Here is a 14,330-nt window from a genome sequence, read left to right on the forward strand (position 1 = left end):
TCATTTTTGCAGCTGACTCTGTGTCTGGGATGTCTGCAAGGTCCCTGGAGAACTGGTACTCTGGTTTGAAACGCAGACAAGAAAAGAGATGAAGCCAAAACACAGCTGAACTTGCGATCACGACCACTGCCAGCTGTGCTGGGGTTAATGCAGGAATGCCAGCACGCACCTGGGCAGCCAGAGTCCCAGAGGCATATGCATTTCTGCATACATCAAACTTGGAATGATCCTCCCTAGAAGTTCAAGAACCATCTTGAAAATGTAGCTTTGCTACAGAACTCTCAATCTAATTAGAATAAATCTGTTTCACCTTAGGGAAAAAGGTAGATTTCATCAGACAAATGGCTTGCTAAATGCGGGGAGAGTTAAAACACTAGTATTTTAAAAATGGCAGTCCTGAAGCGATACAGATAATTATGCATAAGAAAATGTGTGTCGAAAATGTGGCAGTTAATGAAACAGAACTCTTTGTATGTAGCCTCACAAACACTCGCAACTTATATATATATTTTTTTTTATAATTAGTTTTTAGATTACCTGGGAATGAAAACACCAAGGACAACATTTGACATTGATGGAGATGCTGAAAAGACGTCATTCTGTTTAGGGCTGTGGAAACCTGAAGATCTATAACTGCATCTGTCTTCAGCCAGAGCAGCAAGCCCGTATGGGACAAGAAGCCCATGTCCTACTGGGTAAAAAAGCCCAGAGACCAGGGATGGTGCCTTGCAGCTCCACCAACATCCTCCACCCCAGCTGAAGAGTTAAGCTACCAGTCTGAGCTAAAGAAAACTCTACAGCAGATGTCAAACTGATTTAAAGATGGCCAGACTCCACAGCTCATACCCAAACCTTCACCTCAGTGACTGCTCCTCCAGTGCCTGGTGTAAACCCAGCTCCAAGTCTGTCTTCCCTTTCAATTAGAGACTCAGCTATATGAAGTGTCATAAATTCATCCGCTTCTCTGAAACTTGCAATAGCTGAGATTATTTTCCTTCTGGAAGCTGGCCTAATTTTTTCTAGTTTCTAGGATTGTCCATTCCTACTGTAAGTTTCTACACTAGTGTTTGGGTAATTGCTTTGTACATGGTGTATTTATAAACATTTTGTAAAGTATTATTAAACAAACAATTGATGGTTCAATAAATCATGAGTCCATTACTATCGAGGCTGAAGGTTCTAAAGGTTGTTTACAGCCATGACTTAAAATGTTCTCCATCACCTTCTACTGTTCTGCTAAGAAAGATTTTCTGTCACTCACTATTGCTGTCTGTGAGGTCTTGTAACATACTTATCAGTTATTCACACTCTATAAACTACATCTTCCTTTAACCCTCAGAATCTGAATATGTTTCTTTACATAGGGATGTTGGTAGTTCATTGTTTCCATAAGGAACAGAAAAGGCTGGAAATCCTGCACCGAATTACCCAGTCACCTTTGCCAAGGCGAGAATTCAGTTTACTGTGCCCCAGTAGGTTACAGGGGGCACATGTCTTGTTATTATGGAGGACAAAATCTTTTTCATCTTATGTTTTTGATGGAGAGTGTCTGACAGTAGACATCACAGTGGCTCCATCAAAAGTGTTAACTTGTGTATTGTATTATTGACTACACTGTTATAATAACCTGGCACTTCTGAAACGATATCAACAACACTGAGATGACACACACTCTATCTCCAATATTCCCTTTTCAAAACAACCTCTCTTCATATTTTCCTAGGCACAACAAACTAAAATAATTGTTCTTGTTCACAGAGGATAAAATAATTTTCCTTCAGATCCTCTTTTACCCAAGGGAAATCTCTTTTTCCACCCAACTAAAGAGGTAATCTATTTTCTTTATCCTTCTATCCCAGTCCAGAAGCTGTGTCAACATGGTTAACTGGATACCTGATAAAGCTGACAGAATGTGCATCCGGATGGTGCAGTTAGGGGTATGGTGTCAGTGGAAGTGACCCATACCGTTTCACTGACATTACAGCATCCCCGCGAATGGCTATTATGATGCTGATAGACGATACAGAGCAATCCATGAAACAACCTGTCACAGCCATTCCAGGAAAGAACTGGTGCGTAGATGCAGAAAGCGTTGGAAATTTTGCAGGGCTACTGTGCAAGGTGCAACACATTTTTTAGGCAATTTATGGGACTGTATCTGCTATGCAATTATGCTGTGCAATACAGGGCCTAGGATTTATATCAAAACATAATGGCCAATTACACTCTAAGTATTCTGCAGGTAGAGCATTTTATGAACTAGGATAGCGTGAGGCACCACTTTTGAGTGTAATTAATCATAATTAATTTCCACATATTTAATATTAGTCTATCTGCATATTTAAAAACGTATCTGACACACCCCCATCATACTGCCTGAACATCTCCTGGTGATTTAAAATGAAAAACGACTACGCCAATTATTGCATGTTTAGCTGCAGTAATGATTCTTAAATTAGTAATTTCCCAGGACGTGCTAATGTAGCAATCGTCTTCTCCTGGTTTTGGGGTGTTCAGTCCCCACAAATTTGCATGGATTTAATAAGCAGTGTGATGCTGCACCACTTTAAATAAATGACTTGGACTTTGTGTCCAAAAAGGACACCGGTTTAATGCTGCTTTGCATTAGTTTGGCTGATTTAGCAAGAGCACATTACACTGAAGGAAAGCAGAAACAAAACCAGCATCTCCATACACACACTCAATTGCTCCTGAGACTTGTGCTCTTAATTAAGCCAGAGCATCCCTGTGCAAACATCTCCCAGGTCTCTGCTGACATGGGGAGTCAGTCGAAACTGAGAACTGGGCTCTGATTTTGAACAAAACCCCAGTCTCCTCAAAGCTGCGTGTCCCTTCAAGCTTGTGAACCTAGATAAGACTCAAGCTGTTTTATGCTTACATGGTAGGAAGCTCTTTCTTCTCTGTCCATCGGGCGAGTCACATACATCCTGCCAGACACGGGGTCAATGTTGAACACTTCCATTGGCGGCTGGTCGGCTCCCACTCCGGTGATGCTGTATCTGATATGGATCTCTTTGTCCTTATCGGAACGAATCTGAACAAAATAACAAAGACAGCAATCGATAAGTTTTGGACAAAAGCCATATGGATGTTTAAACAACTTCAAAGATTGGAGCCTGAGAGCTGCATAAATGTAATACCGCTGTCGATTTTGACAAGGGACCTGTGCGCCAAAGGTTTGGGGAAAAGCCAGGAAAAGTGTATTCCACGTATCTTCAGCTATTTTCCTCTTCTTTTCTTCATGATGATTCTCTAGAAATCATTGCAATTCTGTCTTAGATGTGGAAGAATCTACACACACAAAACCACTGTTTACATGTTACTGAAACCCAAGGCTCCTCAAAGTGTCCAAATCGTTCAGCCATACCCAGAGTCTCCCAGCCATTAATCACTTCTGAAGACACTGTCTGTAAGCTCCCACACCATGTTCTCAGTGACTGCGGACACAAATACACCCATGAAATTCTAAGAACAGAGCTGTTCGCTCCTTCTTTGTCCAAACCTGATGGCTTGACAATGCAAGGCCGGCAATGCCCGGTGCGACGTCACCATTTCATTCGACTATTAGTTGAGGAAAAGCATGTTTGGCATGTTGCTTTCGAAACCCCTTCCCTCCCATACCTTGAGAACCACACAACAAACCAAATCAGCATGACGAACTACATGGACCTTGGATACAGAGCCGAGAAAATAAAAAAGGGAGGTTAATATGTTGTCCTAGCAACCCTGACTATCTCTTTAAACCCAAATTTAATTTTCTGTTCAAATGCTGAAAGAAGTTCTTACAACAGCATGACTATTCTCAGAAGAAAATGCAAGGTACAAATAAATCACTACCCCCCGCACCACCACAAATCGTCTTGTAAAAGCAACGCGCATTAATTTTACCCTAACAGGTCTATGAATGCAAGAAAGTAGCGGGAAGGTAATAGAAATCTCCTTGCTAAGTGCACGTTAGCATCTTCGCTACGGCAGCTGTGAGGAGCCTGAGTGGGCTCAGTGGGATGCAGGAGGTCTGTGCACCCACCAAAACAGCCCCAAATTTGGGGAGCAAAGGTGGTTTCCCAAGGGAAGAGGAGGCTCCGCTTGCCAGGCAAAGGAACTGGGACAGGCCTGGGGGTTGTTCTTGTGTTCCTCCCGCACGTGATCGGCCGCTATCTCCTCCTCTCTGGACATGGGAGGCTGGAAAGATGCTGCAAAATAACATCAGATCCCCTGGCTCTGAGAACCTCCTTTGACACCTTTGTCCAGATCGTTACCAAGTTTGCACACTGTTTTCTTTGCACTGCCTCCGCCAAATACTCTGCTCCTGCTAACGGCTAATAATGTCAGTTATTACTAGACACTGCCAGGATTGATTCGTGCTGCACCTACACTTCTGGCGCTGAAGGTCAGGGAATAGAGACAGTTTCATCTGTCTTCTCTCTGCAGGATTCACTGCTTGTTTAGGCTTTTAGTACCAAGGAAAACTGATTTGACTTACACTGGTGTAATCATTTAAAAGAGGTACTGGGGACACTGTCAAAGTGCCCTCATGCTGCACACAACGGTTTATACAGGTTTTTGTGGGCCCAGTGGGTATTTGTAATAGGGACCTAAGCAGACAGGTATTAATCCAATTTTCATTAGCAAATCCGTGGGTGAAAAAGAGGATATTAAAATCAAGCTTTGCTTGCACAACTGTGGCTTTAATGACGGCAACCGAGTCACCAGTTCAATGACTGAAATTCACAGTCCCCATTTTCAGAAAGTCAGCTTCCACGCTGCCAGGCAGAAAGGGCTGAACACTGAATGTCTGTGCAAATGTATAGCTCAAGTCAGGGAGTTCAAGCTCTAACCTGTTACGTACACATTTTTAGATAGGCTTAATGTAAGTGAAAATGTAGGAAGCCACTGCTGCACCTGTAAGCTCTGAGGTGGGGTTCCCAGTTTGGCTCAACCACGGCTGCAACTGGAGCACAAGTACCAAACAGCAAACCAGTTCCAAGGAACTAAGATGGAAGCAATTTTAACCTGAATCATGGAAGAGGAGAGTCTGTTAGTTCTTTGCGGACATTTTTCTGCTCTATTTCCTGTTGCATACAGTACCCAGATGCCATCATGATAGAAGCATTAGAAATGCATAGAGAGAGACAGAAACAGGGAAAAGGAGCCTGGATTTAAATATTCAGTGCTAAAGGCACTATATTTTATTTTCAGGAAATGCAGATAAACAACAGCCCTCTAAGAAAGCTATGTACAGTTTAATAAAGTGTATGCTACAGGATGTCCTTGCAGCGCTTTTATTAGCATTAATAGGGTCTAAACTGTCTGTATGTAAATCATTGCAGATCTAGGAGATGAAATATATCATAAGACCCACACGACTTACCCAATTACAGTAAGAAAAATCCACGAGATAATTATACCGCATTGAGCAAAACAGATAGGGGGAAATATGTTGCAAATATTCAGCGATGACTCATTATTTGTTGTTAATTGCCATCATACTGCAATGGTTTGCCTGTTACCTGTACTTAATTCCATTTCCAGTAAGAATACAAGAATGTGAAGTGTTCAGGAAAAAAGCACGTAAGGAGTAGCACTTGTCACAGAAAGTTGCAAAGACCATTGACAATGAAGCATAGTATGTATTACTACCAAGGAGATATTCATCACACAAAGGCACATGCTTTTTAGACTGGAACATGTAATTTTAGCACTCTTAATGAGATTTAAAAAATTTATTATTTTTTTTACAGTAATCCTGTAGCATTTTGACCAAAAGTTTTATTTGCATAATTCCCAGGGTGCAATTTAGTAAATCTCATAGAGAAGCTAAGAACATTATCTGGATACAATGTAAGGTTTAATTCTTTTGTTGAAACCATTCCTGTAGTAGTTTACAATAATAATAATAAAAATAATAATGATAATAATGATGAAACCTCTATTCTTAAGGAGCTCACCAGATCAGGAGAAAAAATTACTAGCTGGAGGAATTTACTGGCTCAGGAGAGAGTTGCTCTCTCATTCGTTTATGGCTGGGAAATGAGAAGACGGTAACACATCTGTATGATAACCTTCTGACTGGAGAACATACACGCCATTTTAAATTTTTTTTTGCATTTATCTTTCCTTTTACAACGCAATCTAGAGTAACGTGGGGTTCTGGGTGTGATGGGTACAGGGTTCCAGATGAGACAGTTTACAGAAAAGGTGGCAGAAGAACAGTATTTCTTCTCTGCATTTATGTTTCCTACGCAAAGAACCCTTGGAGCTTTGAGCTCCCCAAACACAAGGCACTGTACAACCCTGCGTATGATGATGTGAGCGAGATGAATGACGATGGCTGATGACCACCATTTGGGATTTGCTTGTAAAGCAGCTTTTACCCTCTAAAACATCCCTTGGGAGCTTAGATTGGGTTGTTACGTTGGTGAAGGAAAACGTCGCAGACAGAAAGACAATTTACAGTGGAAGATGCAATCCCCTGATCCTGTCCTGTTGTGCAAACATGGGAAATTTCCACGCAGGAACCCTGGGATGCTGAATATACTCACCTGCACTGACAGGTACAAACAGACCATCTGGGAACCCTGGGACCAGCCACCAAATCTACCAAGGGGACATGGAACGGAGCCAGACGCTGACCTTGCATTGCCAGAGCTCCGCTTGGCCACGGCAAGGCAGGACAGACAGCCTCGGTCCAAAGCAGGGGCTGGGGGTCTGAGCTGGAAGCATCGATGCACCACCCCAAACGGAGCACAGGGGCTGCAGTCACGCTTCACAACCCTGAACCGCAACACCAAGAGCTTGACTCAGCTCTTGTTTCTCTAGAGTAATCCCAGGAACAGAAGAAATCGGTGCGATTTCACAGATGGGTATTTTCCACCGCGGGTTCCCATATAGTAACTAAGCTGTGTGAAAATTAACGTTACAGCTCTTGAGATAATACAGAGCTAAGCCCTTCAGAGCCGGTTTTCTGCTTTGTAGCGATCTCACATTTAGATGGGCTTGAAAAGCAGCCTGTGGTTGTGACACAGGACTGCATCCTGCTTTTACAGATAAAATCTTAGGGTTTACGCATCTCCATCAGGAGCAACCGGGTAGCTAAACTGTTCCCGCGCGTTTTGCTGAGAAGCAAAATTTCAACAGACGAGCTCCTTTGAGGTACCAGATTTTATGGCTCTGTTTTGCTCCCGTTGATCCATATCCTTCTTGCACTCTTAGCACTTCCATTTCTCACGCTGGGTTTTGAATTTACGAGCCCTCTCATCCCAGCAGACGCCAAGAAGAACCACAAATCCCCGTAACTCTCAGAGCAGCGGCAATGTAGACTATGGAAAGCTATATGGGCAGCAGACTGGAGGACACCTGTGAGTCCACAAATTACACAGTTTTCGGAGCACGACACCGCCAGAAAAAAGTGGCCCAATGGAGATTGTTTAGCTCTCAGTAAAGGAAATGCCTGGAAGCCCAGGAACCAGGTGTGTAAGGAAAGGCTGAACAAACAGGGATAACTGAGCCTACAGAAGAGAAGACAGGACTGTAACAACACTATTCCTGTACCTAACAACCTGTATTTAGAGGATTTCACTGAGCTGCACACAGTCTGGGTTCTGCCCATCACTGCACTATGGTATATGTAAGTGCCTGGGAACGTATCTAGAGAAAGCAAAGCAGGCCATTTATACACTACTGCATTTTCTATCCACAGAGCAAATTAGAAAAGAAATTTCCTTAGAAGTTCTCCAACTTGCTCTGCAACAGTATGGAGTTAAGAATGCGCTTCAAAAAACAGTTTATTTCCTAAATCTCCCGTAGAATACTATGCAACATTTGCACTAACATGACCTGGGGAGACTTAGACTTGATTTTTTTGTTTTATAAAACCCATTATAGTTATTAATGAACACATAAAATAATGTAAATGATAAGCAGTAAGTGTCTTTTATTATTAGGCTCTTAGCTATTTTGCCCATTAAGAAAAGCAAATTAAAATAACTGAAGACTATAATCTGTCATGCATTCAAAATGCTCCATAGAAATTCAGACAGGCAAACATATTCAAAGTCTTTAAATGAGCACACTTAAGAGTCAGCCTAAGCATTCCAGGATTGGCTCATTAATTTTAGTGGAAATATTTTAATTCAGCTACTCTTACTGCTTATTGAAATCCTTGCTAAGGACTGACTTATTTATTTTTAACTGAATCTGCAATATGTTTAAGTCATTTGTATAAAAGTTTGTAACTCTTATTTCACAGCTGTTTCAGAAGCCAGTAAAGAGACACATCTCTAGCCCTGTATCTCCAAACAAATTACAACATGCTGCTTAAAGAATCATACATGGTTTCAATAAATAGATGTAAAAGTCAGACAGAGAAAAATTAAGACAGATTTGGAGACCCAACCAGGCTAAGGTGATATTTATTAACTTCTGTCGCCTTTTATCACCCTTGCCAATGATCCCAGGCTACTTCCCAGAAAGAGAAAAAAACCCCAAAAGATCCTCAACAACACTTCACCTTTCTTCAGAGAAAACCATCTACTCTGCACCTTGCAAACAGAACACTTTGACATGCCAAGGGCAGCTATCATGTTTGAATAAAAGGAATATTTCCACTAACTAAACCACTGGGCTTAACAGCTGCCTAAAAATCTTTATCCATTACTGGACAAAACAACTATCAATTGAGCTGTTTCCCACGGCGGCAGCATTTGCAAACAAGGTTAAGTAGGAAAATATCTCAATTGGTACAGAAAGGAAGGATGGAAATGCTATTTACGTTTGTAATTATGGATTTCTTCCTCCAGCTGGGACTGGTTTCATCTCAGGTGTAACTTGCTAAACACTTTGTGTCTGATTTAAGATAAACAGAAGACAAACAAGCCTTTCCAGACTGAAATTCATCCTCCTGTCTTGGAACGCTTAAGGACACATCAAATTTCCCAGAAGAAATGGTTTTCTCTTTCCATATACTGTAGAGATAGAACCAAGGACTACACTTAGACTAGATATCTTATTTTTACATGGCATATTGAGATTCATTGCAACGAACAGCACTCTTCCTGCAGTTACAAACAGCATTACTCTACTGCCACTATTACTATGCAAGAGCTGAAGTTTCCTCCTCTTTAAACTCCAAATCCAAACCATAAAAATGCTCCCTTTGTCCTAATGGCTGGATGTCTCATGCCAGGTTGAATCTTCCCCTGCTCCAGTGGAAATCTGTTCAAAGTGATTGATAATGTATTTATTTTGATGACGAAATGGAGTAAAATGAGTGTGTTCAAGAGATGAAAGCTGTGATTTAAGTTACTAATGTAACTGATGACGTAGCCTGCATTAAAGAAAGAAATGAAACTATAAAATGATTGAACGCCAAGCAGAAGAACCTCTCCTGCCCACAGGGGACCTTGTTCCCAGCCAGCTCTCCCGTTTCTGACCGGGAGAAGTTTGCCGGTTCTGCACGGACCCTGCGAGCGCTTGGCTGAGGAGCTTCACCAAATGTTCAGCTGCTGAAGCTTCCAGCATTTCACGGGTCCTTTGGCTTTCACACGGCTCCCACCGTCCAAGGGCTGCTCTCCAACAGTGCAGGTCCCTCCAGGCCAATTATGTCCATGTGGTTTCGTTTCTCCAGAGCTTTCCCTGTGCCTGTGGGTAGCTTTGATACTCGTCACTTCCTCTCTCCCTTCCAGGTTTTTGTTTTGAACTGTTTACCAGGGTTTTTCTCCTCTACCTGGATGAAGATGTAACATTGAGCAGATGGAGAACAGGAGAATATAAACCAGGCTCAACAAGGAGACTGTAATGCAGGGGGAGAGAAAAATTTCCACCTGCGATTCTGGCCAATAACCGTGTGTGACCCCACGCGTAAGTACAGGATGAAAATGAACTTGTCAGACTCATGGTCCAATTCAAAACTACCATTATTCTGCTTGGAATAAAAGCAAAATAACAATCCCTTTGCCTAGGAAACCAAATTTCTTATATGCTCAGATGAGATGCTACAAGCACAGAATACCTGGTGTGCAGCAGCGCAACCCGGCTCAGGATCTGCCGCACTTTAACTTTGCTTTCCTACCTGCTGGAACGGCAAAGAATTTATGTTTTAGCATAAGCTGTCTGGCTACAACGAGGCTGAGGTCTGCAGGATTCGCGGGGCCAGTCTGCTGGCTGTGTAACTCCCCAGTTGGGACAAGGTTCCGACTGGTGACTTGGGACCAACAGCAGCCCAGACGATGCCAGCCCTGCCAGGTCTCTGTCTTCACCAGCGAAGACTCGGTAAATTGTAATTTGTTGCATGGTCTTCATGATTAAATAATTAAGCAATTTTCATTACTCGCTATTACGAAGGTCAAGAAGCTAATGTGCCTGTATCAGGAACTGGCCAATGCTAATGGATCTTCCACATCTAATGGTAATTGATACGGCAGAGTGATTTCTAAAGCAACATGTGCCTTTCTTCAGCCAGTTCAGTTTTCAAGTACTCCAGTGTGGAAATGCTTCAGGCTGCAGCCAGGTGAGTGAGAGGAGGACAGCAGCTCTGATGGGAAAAGAAGATTAGTACAGATCAGCGGAAAACCACCACGTGACTAATGTCTTATCACTGCCAGAACGTTGATAGCAGGAGCGACAAAGCTCCCTCTTACTGCTCTTTCTCTTATCTCTCTCACAAGAGAGCAGACTCTTCAGCGTGGTGACTGAAGGCATCCCAGTGCAGCAGCACGTGCTGCTGTCGGCTCAACGCTGGCCCTGGAGAACTAAGGCTGGTTCACGCTGTGCGAGATGCAAGGGCCTAATATGAAGTCACTGGGATTTGAAGCAGATGCACAAGCCCTCCTCTGCTGTAGAGGATGCTCCGTGACAAAAGGTCAAAGAAAATACCTCTGAGAGTTCAAAATGCACTGTTCTTATTGCTGCGCTGGAGGAGTCATGACAGGCAAGTGATCGTCCTTCTTAATCTATTTATGAAGGGCTACACACTGTTATCCTTCCGAAGGGTTCTATCCTGCAGTGCCTTCTTGCAGCTGACCCTACTGCAGTCAGCTATGGCTCTGCCCAAACCAAGATTAAATCAAAATAAATCAATCACACCAGTGGGACTTAGTCCTCATTTCTTTTTGATGTTTGTCTGTCCTGAAGCCTCATGCTACATCTGCCACAAAGCCAGGCAAAGAGGTTGCAGCACCTTCCTGGGTAAAACTGATCAGCAAACCCAAATTTCAGTGCAGAAGATAACCACGGGCAGCAAACACTGATCTACACAAGAGTAACCTGATCACTCTACCTAATGATCGGAGCCCTCAGCTAGTATAAATCAGTGCAGACTCACTGGCTTCAAATAGAGCCATGCTAATTTATTTCAGCCGGCCCATGGCACTTAAAAATTAAGCTGCACAGCAGAAGAACAATCTTTGTATGACACACAGCAATTTGACACAAGCCCCATTCCTCTTGGTAGAACGGTGAGCTTGGACACAGGGAAAAAGGATTCATTGGAGAACAAACATACTTGTGTCTTCATGAAGGGAGCATTTCCCAGACTCAAGGGATATAATACATCTTAGCACGACCTTTGCTTTTGCAAGGAGCTCCAGCTTTCCTAATCACATATAGCCATGCATTGAATCTACATTTTGTACGACACCTAGAGATATTACAGATCATGGAGAAGTGGTGCTGAGGCATGACTGCAAATGCTAGACTCAGCATAAAATTAAGCTTTTGGACCTGTCTGTAAATAGCGAACAACAGGAAACAATAAAACCCTCTAGTGTGTGTATTTTGGAGAACAGAATCTGCTGAGGCTCATGTTTGAGACACCACTTTGGGATGCTTGCAGAGCAGGATTTAAAGCTCTGCAGTTCTCAAAGTCTCTCTAATAAGTTTAATCACAGGAAAAGCAAACCCATTCGTTTGTTCTGTAGGGCAGAACACACGGCACAGTGCATACAGAAGTTATTTCGATGGTCAGTAAAGGGAACCACCAACTGTGAGGAGGCAGAAAATGAGTTCTCCTTATGCACCACAGGAGCAATGCTAACGGGCATCAGCGCAGGTTTAGCCTTTACCATTTATTCTCCACTGAACGAAGCCAGCGTGAGCTGACTTCAGTCTCAGGCTTCATCCTCGTATGCTATGCAACTCTCAGATGAAATACTGGATTTTCTATAAGTTTTCCCTGATGACCAAATTCTGCCCATGGATGGATAAGTCTGCTTTCTTCTGCAGCACATAACAGCAGCTAAGAAGGGTATCCGAGAGCTGCTTTTTTCCTTCAAGCAACTGCTGAGCAAGACATGGCAACAACACCCCCGGCAGCTGCAGCTCCCGCACTCGGGCCCCACAGTTCAAAGGCACCTTTTTCCCCCTGGTGTGGGTGTCCTCAGACTCAAATAACCATCATTTCTGCAAATCTGCTTTGTGCATTAGGGAGGGGAGATGGCCTTCTAGGAAATTTCAAACCTAGCTGAACTCTGCTTATTTGGAACGAATTCACAGGGCTGAATTCTTGGCAAGTTTTTATCTTTCATTAACTGTACGTCTGTGAGGGTCAAATCTGAGACCTCTGCTTAAGTTGACTTGAATTCATGTTAGACTTATTCATATGACTTATTGACATGCTGCTTCTACACATGCTTTTAACACAAGATGCAGACAGGCCTGCTTCAGGACATGGTGCCATATATAATATTTTATATATATATATATATATATATATTTAACAATCATTTTTGGCATGTTTTAATGCCTTTTTACATCTCACTTCCCTTTATGGCACATTCTGTTTCTGAATTTAACCCCTCAAAGCCAATAACAGTCCTCAAAAGTCACAAGCAGAGACACAACCACAAGCCTCCTACCCCCCAAAACCCCAATAACAGTGACCACATTCACACAGGTAGGTTGGTTTGCAGAAAAAACAATTTGCCATTTGCCTTTTCAAGTACTTCCAGAATAGGAGTGAGGTGCAAACCACTCGCTCAGATTTTCTGTGCTTGGTGGTCTTGGTTGACAAGGATAGTGGAGTTAATTCTGATCTGGGATGCTGGTGCTCGGCTGCCTTTTAATTGCAGATGCTCTGACAGCCATAATGAATTTCTTGTTCCATTTTTTTTGCAGTATTATTAATTGATAATTTGATTTCCGATCTGGTGAATTACATGCGACTCCTTCACCATCAGTTAAATGACAAGTTTAGAGCAGAATAGTTTAGGTAAGCAGATTGTCAGTGCTTATGGCTGTAAGACATAATTATGTACAGCCAACTGTGTAACGCGCTTGAAAAAATTATAAGCCTAGGCACAGAAATTAAAATTATTTCAAGATGAAGTTGTACAAATACAGCTGCAAAAAGCTGCAAAATCCTATTAATTTATTCCAACTGTAGTGGGTAGTGCAGCGGGGTTCCAGCCCCCGCCGCCCTGGCGAAGAAAGTTTAACTATAACATGCGACAAATCAAAGGCTGGATGTTTAAATCCAAACATGGCTCCAGAAAACTATTTCAGCTATTATTTATGTACTCATAAACTTCTGCGCATCAGCTGGTAACTTGGCATGATGACTCCTCAACGTGTCAGGGCAAACATTAAACGTTAAATTACCATATGTCAGCTTAGGGTAGTTAATAATTCTACCACATCTTGGACAACTTGAAGGCTTTTCTGAAACTGCTGTCAAATAGAATCTTTCCTTCAATCAATAAAGTAACACCATAAAATATGCTATTTGTGGTGAAAGAATAGATTAGTAAAATACTGGAAATGCAACTGGCAGGGTCTAATTCCATTTTTTAAGCAGAGATCCCCACTATGCATATCAAACTTTCAACAAGGCACCCCACACGAGGAGGTGTATGTGTCTGCACCTCACCCTTCTATTTCTCTGTTACGTGCACATCTGGTTTGCCACGACCCCCCTACAATCCCCGAGCTGCATGTTACCTGCAGGTCTAACAGGCAGGAGTTAATTACGGGAGCAATGTTTGTTCCACGCCGCTGGGTCTATCAATTGCAGCCAGAGGAGTAAAACAGAGCACGGCTGCGAGCGCAGAGAACCCATCCGACCTTCTGCTTGTTTTCCAAGCTGTGTAATAGAGATATCTCTGACAATACTGAGAATAAGAACCAGCAGTAATCTCTGGGAACAGCCAAAATGCAGAAATCTGCATGCTGGGCTTTATCTAAAGGGGTACGACCAACCCCAAAATGCACTTCTGCTGCCACTTCTACTCTCAGTCAAGTACAGCTACAACTAACACGTGCTACTACGGTATGTAAAACAGACTGGAAGGAAATGTTATTTCCTCTGTGCATGTGAC

The 14,330-nt window shown here is 42.6% G+C and overlaps 1 protein-coding gene across 1 annotated transcript in view; it reads right to left on the minus strand.

Annotated features, from left to right (window-relative positions):
• The window catches only part of CDH4 (cadherin 4), a 426,117-nt gene that overhangs the window by 91,562 nt on the left and 320,225 nt on the right, over positions 1-14,330 (minus strand). Inside the window, exon 5 of the mRNA XM_082065460.1 lies at positions 2,900-3,055. Coding sequence (XP_081921586.1) covers positions 2,900-3,055 — 156 coding nt within the window. The remainder of the gene's footprint in view (positions 1-2,899; positions 3,056-14,330) is intronic.

The sequence above is a fragment of the Streptopelia decaocto genome (assembly GCF_964273445.1).
Source record: "Streptopelia decaocto genome assembly, chromosome: 14".
NCBI lineage: Eukaryota > Metazoa > Chordata > Aves > Columbiformes > Columbidae > Streptopelia > Streptopelia decaocto.